Source organism: Hippichthys cyanospilos, chromosome 5 (assembly GCF_059441005.1).
Source record: "Hippichthys cyanospilos isolate Australia breed blue-spotted pipefish chromosome 5, RoL_Hcya_1.0, whole genome shotgun sequence".
In the NCBI taxonomy this organism is placed as follows: domain Eukaryota; kingdom Metazoa; phylum Chordata; class Actinopteri; order Syngnathiformes; family Syngnathidae; genus Hippichthys; species Hippichthys cyanospilos.
Genome location: NC_142373.1, coordinates 18,589,925 through 18,600,371, shown reverse-complemented (window position 1 = coordinate 18,600,371; position 10,447 = coordinate 18,589,925). Strand labels below are relative to the sequence as shown.

Below are 10,447 nucleotides of genomic sequence, written 5' to 3'. Positions count from 1 at the left end.
TTGATTTGACGTCCTAGTGAACAATCTGCGGACAAGAGAAACCTTTTCACATGGCTAGTGAGCTCAGAAGGCAAAGAAAGGCCCCCAAACCATTTTGAGAAGTCCCATTAGAAGAAACCAAAAATGGTTGGAGGGAGTTGTTCAGGTCTGGGAAACGCAGAAGTAACATACATCAATAAATTATTGTTTAAAAAAAAAACAAAGCACACATTTTCATTTCAATAATACAAAATGGTGTGAAACGTTCACAATATAACGTCATGAGACACATTCAAATCTTTTTCGAGTGACTTGCTTCCTTTTTCGGTCTTTGTCAGGTCCCTTTAATGTCCAACGTTGTCCCTTCTTTTGTTTCTGAGGCGACTGTGTGTCATTCGCATTGTTGTTTTTTTGTTTTTTCCCCCTCTGGATATCACAAGTACACATTTGGTCTCATTCACAGTCCTTATGAACACAACAGTCATACTCAGACATACACAGCCAAGACACTAATGCTGGACCCCCCCATAATTCACATTCCACACTGTTTGGACCATTTCATTTCTCGAATGCCTAGATGAAAGTCCGACATTGCATTAAAAGTGCAAAAATGTATTCCTTTGATAGAATTCAGACAACAAATTGCCCAAAAGTTTTTTTTTTTTTTCCTGGTGCGGTAACAGTACAAGCCATTTCATAGGTTATTAAATTGTACATTCACACCTCCCTTGAACGTCTCACTGCTAAACTAAAATTGTTGTCGTATTTTGATGTCATATTGCCTCATGGAGGTTATAGGCTTTGAAAGCTCCCATCGGGCTGCGGTTTTTCAGTGTGAGCATGATCGGTCTTACAAGATGAACCTGAATTGGTTGCTTTGCAAAGCTCCCAAAGAACAGCAGAAAGGTCCCATCACATTGGTTTGGCATTTTTCATAACACCTTTTCAATATTCGTTGTGAGATAAACATCAACAAAGAAGAATTTTCTATTCGCGATTTAAAAAAAAAAAATTCTAAGGCATATTAAATGAGGCCAAGGCAATGGAAAAAAATACATACATGAAGAATAAACTTACATTCTTTTTGAGAGTGGTAATATTTGGAATATAATGGCAAAAAGCATCATTTACTAGAACAAAAGTCGTCATTTTAGGATGTAGTCCTGATGATAAAAATGGTATTTTTAAGAAAAATGGGAAAAACGAGCAGTAAAATGACTGCGCAAGAGGTCATATTACCTAAACGCCATAATTTTAAGAGGGGAAAATAAATTACAAGATGGCGTAATATTACGTGAACGTAACGTACGTAACGTTCACGTTTTCACATTTTTCCAACATTATTTTCAAACGTGATGCGTTTTCACAAAATGAAAAATGATTTGTATATACCCTTTAAACTGATCTTCAATATGTAGAGGTACCTCAAAAATTGACAGCGCTACAACAATTTGAACGTTGTTAAGTTGAAATCCGGAGTTTAAAAAAAGAGTTTTGGCGCATTCATTTTTTTAGTGTTAAGCATCGTCTACTAATCGTTTATTTTCATACACCTCGATTACAATTGGAGCCTTTTGGCTACTGGGAGATGACAGTCGAGACCTTAAGGAGGTTGTTTTTGCAGAAACTCCAAACTAATCTCTGTGCCTGCTTTTGTGAAAACGCATCGCATTATGTATCATATATATTATGTAGTTGATTATTATTTCATTATCGTATGTGAAAAATGGGCGACAAATGCAATTGAGGATCTTAAACCATGAAAGCTTTTGGCACAAAAACACTTGTGGTTTTGTTTTCTTATTCATCACCTTTTATCTTGTAACTTTATGACTTTTTCCCCGTTTATAACTGAAAACATTTTTCTTTTCTTCATGTCTTCTTCGACCTGCAGCGTTCCCTTTTGCGCAAATATTTCCCTTGAGTTATTGGCGTGGGAGCCCAGTTTGGCACCGACTTGAGCAACTTTCATTTACACTATTTCAACGTTAGCGGACGCCGTACAAATCCACTGGTCAGACGCTACGGATTTTCTCCGCCCGTTCAAGCACGTTTTGTTTTTTCCGCTCCTCGAACATTTTTCATGACTTTCCGCAGTGCCGTCCACCGAATGAAAAGCGGCAAGCCCCTCCGACTTGGCCATCGATAACCGTTAGAAGTCGTTATTCAAACACAAAACACATGATTGTGGGGGCATCTTGGAAAATAGCGTCCAGATGACAGCCAATAAACACATCAGTACTTCTGGTTCAATAACAACAGTGGGACATGGAAATCCTTCATGGGAAAATGGAGGCAAGACACGCCCTCCCAGTTGTCTCCCCCCCCCCCCCCTTTTTTTTTTGTGCGCCAGTAGTCCTGCACTACTGGAGAGTTAGTTCCCTGACAACAAAAGGTATTTGTGTGTGTTGGTGTGTAATGCGGGAATGATTGCGGAGGACGAGGTCACAATATGACGCAGCGGAATCTGCGGGAACCCGTGGATCGTTCCGCCCTCCATTTCATCTTCTTCTTCTTCTTCTGGTTTCGCTCGGGGACTTGTTGTCTGAAAGGAAGCAGGACGCTGACTTTAGCATGCTCTCAAAGTAAGAAGGCGCAGGTAAAGTATACTTTTTTCTCATAAATTTTCCGACCTATGAGAGGTTCGTGTTTGAGAGACTCATGGTGAAAACGCCAGAACTGAAACGATTTGTGTTAGAGCCAAAGTTCGAGTGAAACGTCTGGCAAGGCTGTTTGGACCTCTACACACCAAGCGGACGACGGGCTGCTGAAGCGTCGGTCGAGCGCATACTGTCGAACTCCAGTCCTGGAGGGCCGGTAATCTGCATGTTTTCCGGTTTCCTCTCAATAGCAAGCTTTGCATCAGCTTGGAAAAATCACGCCAAACATAACGCAGCAAGGCCAATTACAACGTACCTTCTGCGCATGCCCTTTCATGTAGTACCTCTCCGTGCCATAGGCGGCGATCGTCACTGTTCCCACTACGTGGTGTACATTTCGCGCAATGCCATGTGAGATGCCTGGCATCACGCTTTATTTATACGCAAATATACAGGGTGCTTTCATTTTCACTCGCGATGGATTTCCTCATGCTTTTCTGCCCAGGTAGCCGTTATGTCCAACATCAAAGTTGGGACGAGGAAAAAAAAACGAAGAGACATTATGCTGTTCTTGATAAAGGTGCACATGAGTTAAGTTTCGACTTTCGCCTCGCCTGTTTTTTCCGCGTTTGTCCCTTCCGGATCTCGTCTCATCTTGCGCGCTGGTTCGCTAGCTAAACAGTCACTCATAGTGAAGATTGTTCCCACGACTCGGCTGAACATGCTGAAACATCCCGAAACAGCATAATTTTCAGATGCCGAATTGGCCCGAAAACCCCTTTAGATGCTCAGTGACAAACTCCAATATTCCGACGCCGCGGAACGAGTTCCGATCGCCTTGGAAAGGCATGCAGTTTTACAAACGAATGTAGCAACTGGTTACCAAGGTTTTAATGAATATGAAGAGTAACAAATTATAGCATACATCAAGTTATAACTACAGCCAAAAATGTCCCAATTCAGTCTTTGTCAATCACTGTCATGAATAAGATTTCAAAGTTCATTTTAAATGTATACATTCCAGTATTGCTATAATTTCATATAGAGGAAGGAACACAATGAATTCACTTGGGATCATTCTGATCTGATGTACGCTTAACAGGATCTCAACTAGTCACATGTGACAAGACTCTTGGAAATCAGGTAAGACCAGTTTTGGTATACTGCTGTCGACAAGCCAATCATAGCACACGGGAGACAAAATATGCCTCAGTGAAGCTAATAATCGAAAATACAAGCGTGTTCATATACGAAAAAACGGTGACGGTTTTACCTTATAACACGAACCAGTTCGTGGAAGGCCTTGTCCACATTCATCGGAGGATCCTTGGCGCTGGTTTCAATGTACGTTATCTAAAGCAAACAGATGCAATATGATAGTTAATATTTAGAAATAATGTGTTGCTGTCGTATGTACTTACATTGTGTTTTGCAGCCATCTCTTGGCCTTGGTCGGTGGTGATCTTTCTCAAATGGACCAAGTCCACTTTGTTTGCCACCAGCACCATAGGAAACGCCTCCCTGTGAGGCGGCAACAACAAATCATACAGCTGGCCCACACTTTCAAAGCTTGTCAAACTTGGCTTGGCCCAAACCTCCACATATTTAATCCGATCTCTTTTCTGAAGGGAAATGACGCGCGGCTGAATACAAACAGACAACGAACTTGTTTTCGCTTCCTCTTTCCTACTATGTCAAAGTTTGTTTTAGAGGTGACTGTTGCTCACAGTAATTTACAAATTAACAAAAAAAAAAATCATGCACCTTGGTCACCTCATGTCACGGCGGTGATGAAAAAATTCCCTGAGCATTTTTTTTTCCCCAACAAAGGACACTGATTAAAGTGAAGAACAAAGCGATAAAATCGCGGGTTTGCTAGTTGTCTAACCTGTCTTTGACTCGGAGTATCAACTGATGAAAGCGGTCCACGTGTTCGAAGCTGGCCTTGTCCGTCACCGAGAAGACGATGAGGAAGCCGTCCCCTGTCCTCATGTACTGCTCCCTCATGGCACTGAACTCCTCTTGACCGGCTGTGTCCAGCACTAGGTGGGTGTTAAACACGTAAAAACAGACAGTCAGAGACAAGAGGTTCTGGGTTTGAATCTTGGTTCAGGCCCCACTCCCTCACCGTCCAGTATGGCCCACTGGCCGTCGATCTCGGTGTGTTTAAGGTACGAATCCTCTATGGTGGGATCGTAATCGGGCACAAAGATCTTCTGGAAAAACTGAATGGTGAGCGCACTCTTGCCGACTCCGCCGTCTCCCACCACCACCAGCTTGTACGTTGGTAGGTTGTCGCTTGGCACCGCGCTGGTTGCCATGGTTACGCCTCAGCAGCGGTGAATAGCGGTGGGAAGGCGGCTCGTGTTTGGCACCCGTCTGTAATGGAAAACTGAAGACGTTAATGTGATTTTTTTTTTTTCGCCCCCTCAAACTCCCAATGTGTAATATTGCATGGGCTGCTGCTTTTAATCTCACCAGAGCTTCCACTGGCAACTCACAAAGAGACTTTAATGTAAATGAATGACACTTCCTTAAATTGTTTTGGGGTCTTTACAAAACGCCACAAAATATTTAGCAAGTTGCGATGCATTTATTCAAACACTGATAATCGTATCATGTAAATTCACCTCAAATTTGACTGCGGCATGATCTGACTTGCTTACAAATCCAGGTTACGTTGCCGCTGTAAAAACGAAACTTTTTCACAAACCGAGAACTCCTTGTACTTTAAAAGGGCCTTCAATCAAGCACAAATCTCTGTCAAGGCCAAGCTGTTGACTAATCTTGCACCTCGCTTGTGATTGTTCATCTTTTTGTGACTCCGTTATCAAAATGGCAAAATTGAAGTGGGTTAAGATCCTTAGCAACATTATGAATCCGTTTGTGGGCCCATCCCAGGAAAAAAAAAAAAAATTAGGCGATTCAAGATCAGCTTGTGTATTTATAACACTAAACACAACTGGGCAGAATTTTAGAGCGGAGACAAAAGGTTCTGATTAGCTGTCATCGAAGAGGTGGGGTTTGTTGGCTGATAAAACGAGAAACCGATTAAACAAAACAACTCTGAAATTTATTCCCATTTATTCCTCTCATGTTACTGCTGAGACTTAGTCAAAGGCGGTTCAGTGTTCCATTCACACCTTTGTTTGAAGCTCGTGGTTAACAAATTTAGAGACAACATGCACATGGAAACAAACACGTCGTGTACCGTAACCATGGTTACTGCTATTCCGGTTAAGGCCAACCTGTTTTATTAACATCGCAGTCCCTTGTTTTGCTTTTTGAAACAATTTATACACTTTATTTTGACTAGATTGTACTTAACCCCCGGGGGAAATTTTGACTCAACTCGAGCTTTTCGATGTCTGATATCCAAGGAAAAGCATACAAAAAAAAAACAACCAGCGAGGCTAAAATATTGCATGGCTTCCCAAACCTCGACTTTCAATATCCCGCCCTGTCGCTCCTTTTAAATGCTTGCAAACGGGAGGTCAAGAGGTACACCCTATAGGTGTCAAATTTAGCCCATGTCGGGCTCATTTACTGCCATTAAAAAGGGAACTATTGTCAATTTTGGACACGTTATTTTATCATGTATTTTCCCTGATTGTTGCATTAAGCCTTTCAACAGCAACTCACGAACATGGTGCAACAGAAATATTTGTGTTGACACCCCAAAACCATCGAGGGGCGTTAGCGGACAGCTTATGACATTTGCAAGCTTTTCAATGACTTCACTGAGTGGCTTAGCCTGACTCCCATAATGCAAGGTTCTTGCTAAGAACTGTGGAACTTGTAGTTGACGAAAGGCTTCGATCCAAAATCTACATTCAAGAACATTTTGAAGGCTTGAAAGTAGAACTATTTATATATGACGACGTCCTCATAACCCTTAAAGTAAAACTATTTATATTTGACAACATCATTATAACCCTTTCAAAGTCAGCCCAAGTTGGGTGATAATAAAGCCAGGTTAGTGAAAAATCCCCGAACACCCAGGGGTTAATACAGCCATGTATCACACACGCGTCTGACACTTGTCGTCTGCACAAATGGTCGCATATGTGCAGTCCGGAGGCCCATATGCCCGCAATCAATCTGCCAACATGACAGAGTAGCTTCATTATGTGTCACTCAATTGCACTCTTATGGCCCAACGCTCACGCAACAGAGACAAGAGTGCCAAAAAGAAGGAGAAGTAGGAGGCGAGCCAAGGGACAAGATGAGGGCGTGAACAAATGTCAGGCGATGACACACAAGGACTTGATGGCGCTTTCTTCTTATATAACACGTGCTTGATTTCAAGTTAGATATGGCCTTGTTTAATTGACTATATTCCGTTTCGGGCTTTTAAGTGGCACTTTTTTTCGAGTGGAGAGAAGCGCTTACCGTAATTCCCAGAATATCAGACGCACCCTTAATTTTGGGGTCAAATTCTGATGTTACTGTATATAAGACGCACCAACCTTCGGTAAAAAAAAAAATATATATATATATATATATGAAAACACAATAACTCTTATTCTTAAACTTTTCATATTGTCTTGTGTTCATATCCATAAGTTATATACTTGTTGCACGTTGGTTTTCAGATTTCCCACATTGTGAGGAGTCAGTGAACGCCTCATCAGTGTAACTGAATGGCTCCAAGCAGTTGTTTTTTTTCCTTTCCCTTGTGACATGGCTCAAGTTCATTTGACTATAAATACCTGAAGTTATGCACCTTGCGAGTTTCCCCAAGTTTTTTAATGTATGTGATATGCCAAAAACCGCAGTTAACAAACTAGTCAAATGGAATACCTTTCCTTCTTAAACTGGTGCACTCTGAATTGAATCAGCTGGAGAAATCATAACCTCTCTGTTTTAGTCATATTCCTGTGTGTTAACACGGATGGACTCGGACGGTGGTTCCATCTGCTCGCTTCTTTTACTGAAACTAATGCCGTAACAACCTCAGCTAACATGGGCTGCTGTTAGCTGCAGCAGATAATTTGCTAATGACATATTTTCCATTTTCCTTCCCCCAGCACACCTGATTCAAATAAGATCATTATTAGGTTTCTGCAGACCTTAATGATTAACTGATCATTAAGGTAAGATCCTTTTCTCCTTTTAATTTTTGTTTTCATTTTATGTATTTATTTCTTTTTGTTATGCGTTTATATGCACAGTAAATCAAAATAAAATGGTATTATTTTTCATGACAGAGTAATTAGGTTAAAGAAAAAAAAAGTAATATATTCAAGGTCTGACAGGTCTCAGATATTACCTAAAGACCAACATACAAATCAGTGGAAAAAATGTATTGGACTGACTGTGATGTCTGTAATTAATCCACAACTAATTTTGCATTTCAATGGTGTGCACCCACAAAGATTGGCATGCATGTGCGCAAGCTTACGGGCAACGGGGAAGCAGCTGTCAGTTGGCCACCGGCCATCTTATCTCGGCCTGCACAAAAGAGGGAAGGAAGAAGTTTCCTTCCTTTCTAAAGCCTGCCAGTCACTATGAGCAGGGGCTGGAGAATTTCTCAGCCAAACCCCCTGCACAAACTTACTCAACACACACATGGATGGAAAATCATTTATAGCATCCGCAATCATGGGGACAAACAGATCAGTCTCTTTTGCTGCCACCAGTTGTGCTATTCAGACCAAAGTGATGGTGGACAGTGGACCTTTCAAGCAACAATTAGAAAGTATACAAATAAAAATGAACATTGGAGCTACCTCTTGTTCAGTACTGCAGTTTGTTCAAATGTATATCATGAAAGCGTGCACGCATATGTCTTTTTGACAGTGATCTTAACGCCATACATCAACAGCTGATACTTTGCAAGGTGTATGTCCAATTTATTCATAAATTATGTTATGAAATTGGACTGACAGGCAGAGCTTGCAAGCTAATAACCTGTAACTACAAGTCTCCCTGTTGGAAAATCATTCATTCAACTTAAAAATCAGTCTGTCATGATTATTTTTTAAGAGATTAACTGCCACTTAACAACAATAAATAACTAATATATAATTTTTAAATCTTTTGTAGTTAATCTTTATTCGTAATAGGATGCCATTTTTACCAAAATAACCAATACACTCACAATGCATTTTTGACTAACTAGCTAATTAGCATGGTACTTCCTGCTGACATTTAGCTTGGATCAAACTAATTGTTATGAGTAGTGACAGTGATGACAGTGATTTTGTTTTTTTGCACAGACTCTGGCATGACAACTTTGGTATGTCTATCCTCCCATCCGCTGCTTTTTGTTAGCTGCTGTGATAAATATGTTATCAGATGAGCCACGCAGGTACGAAACGCAAGCAGGGTCACAGTCGAAATGTGTACTGGATTTCCCGTGGTAAGGGCGTTCTCTGTATAAACAAGTGAAACAGATTAGTTCACTTCACACTGGTGCTCCAACAACATGAAGCGAGGAGGGGAAAAATAATTCATTAACATATTTTAGCAACATGTTTTCAACTTATTTCAAATTATATTTGGGTAACCTTGTATGAGAATTGTCCGTTTTTAAGTGTTTCTCATTGTATTGTTTTATATCTATGGAACAAAAGTTCGTATGAATATTTTCTGTAATTATTACTTTACTATTTTGGAATAAGTTAGTGACAAATTACACAATTTTATGATTTACTACAAATTCAGATTTCAATGATTGTAGGGGGAAGTACACGGAGAAACCCCATGAATGCACAAGAGACATGAAAATGCCACAGAGGAAGGCCTGAGCTGAGATTCAAACCCAGAAACACATTGAGACAGATTTGCCAAGCACCAGGCAAATAAATGCTATGCAGAATCTTGACCATCTTGTACATCATCATCCTGAGCTGAGGGGCTTCTGAATGATCTCATCCTATGATTAAACACAACAAGAATCTGTGCGCAGAGCTTCGCCAGCCTGTGTGAGGATTCCTTAAAATAAATGCTATGCAAAAAAAAAATCCCCACTGATGTCAATGACAGAAAATTTACAGAGATGTGAGGCCAGATCTTTATTCCATCGTGTAGAAAAGCCAAACAGCAGCCGCCCAAGAATACCACATTTAAGTGGCTTCGGCGTTATACTCAAGTTTACAGAAAAAAAGCTATTTCCGCTGACGGAACACGGTGCAGATTTTAAATAAAGAGCAAAACATGCGGCAACTATCACTAGCACTGTCGTTAGTTGAGTAGTTAGAACAACAACAATAATACTAACCCAAGTAGCAGTTTATACGCCGTTTATACAGGACTTGAACGCAACATTACCAGTAGGTGGACAATCCACAAAAATAACGTCTACATCCCCGTTTTATATTACTCGGCAACACAATTACTCACCGGTAGGTGTTCCGCTGACGAGTTATAGTTTCAAAAAAGCCCCGAAGACGACATGATAGTCATTCTTTCAATCCGTTTTAGCTCCACGCCGCCGCCCTCGCGTCGTAGTCGGGCTTCCCACATCTGCGGAACAATACGTCGAGTAGCTCATCTTTGTATTGCAACAGCTGATGCTATTAATAGAGTCGCCCAAAAAGGGGAGAAGGCATTTCTGACCAATACGCAAAACTAATTTAACAAACATTCTCCAATTTATTCTTGTTTATTTGTGAGATTCAAACAATCGAAAGCTTTTTGGCTTTCTTTTGGTGCCGTTTTTTAGGTACAACCTTTAGCAATCTCACCATGTCGTGATACATCTCCCCTTCGTGATGAAATGGACTGCCCCACAAATCTTTAAAGGAGTATAGTACGGTCAAAAGAAGACGAAAGAATGTCGTGGTTTTGAGAAGGGTTTTCTTCCCCGTATATACTTAGCTATATACGTAGCTATAAGCTTCATAATCATAATTATTTTCACT

The 10,447-nt window shown here is 40.7% G+C and overlaps 1 protein-coding gene across 1 annotated transcript; it reads right to left on the bottom strand.

Annotated features, from left to right (window-relative positions):
• Nucleotides 1-2,320: 2,320 nt before the first annotated feature.
• mrasa (muscle RAS oncogene homolog a) lies at nucleotides 2,321-10,064 on the bottom strand. Its single transcript, XM_088414245.1, has 6 exons — nucleotides 9,927-10,064; nucleotides 4,708-4,958; nucleotides 4,468-4,621; nucleotides 4,001-4,100; nucleotides 3,853-3,932; nucleotides 2,321-2,524 (listed from the first exon to the last, which is right to left on the bottom strand). Exons 2-6 carry the CDS (start codon nucleotides 4,898-4,900, stop codon nucleotides 2,425-2,427), a joined length of 627 nt encoding a protein of 208 aa, XP_088270371.1. The 5' UTR covers nucleotides 4,901-4,958; nucleotides 9,927-10,064; the 3' UTR covers nucleotides 2,321-2,424.
• Nucleotides 10,065-10,447: the final 383 nt, after the last annotated feature.

Excerpts from the sequence above, each read along its gene's own strand:
- mrasa (XM_088414245.1), bottom strand. The coding sequence starts at position 4,900 with ATGGCAACCAGCGCGGTGCCAAGCGACAACCTACCAACGTACAAGCTG. Across the intron at positions 4,622-4,707 it reads CCAGTGGGCCATACTGGACG|TGCTGGACACAGCCGGTCAA; the intron begins GTGAGGGAGTGG and ends ACACCCACCTAG. Across the intron at positions 2,525-3,852 it reads GAACTGGTTCGTGTTATAAG|ACAACAAGTCCCCGAGCGAA; the intron begins GTAAAACCGTCA and ends GCTTCCTTTCAG.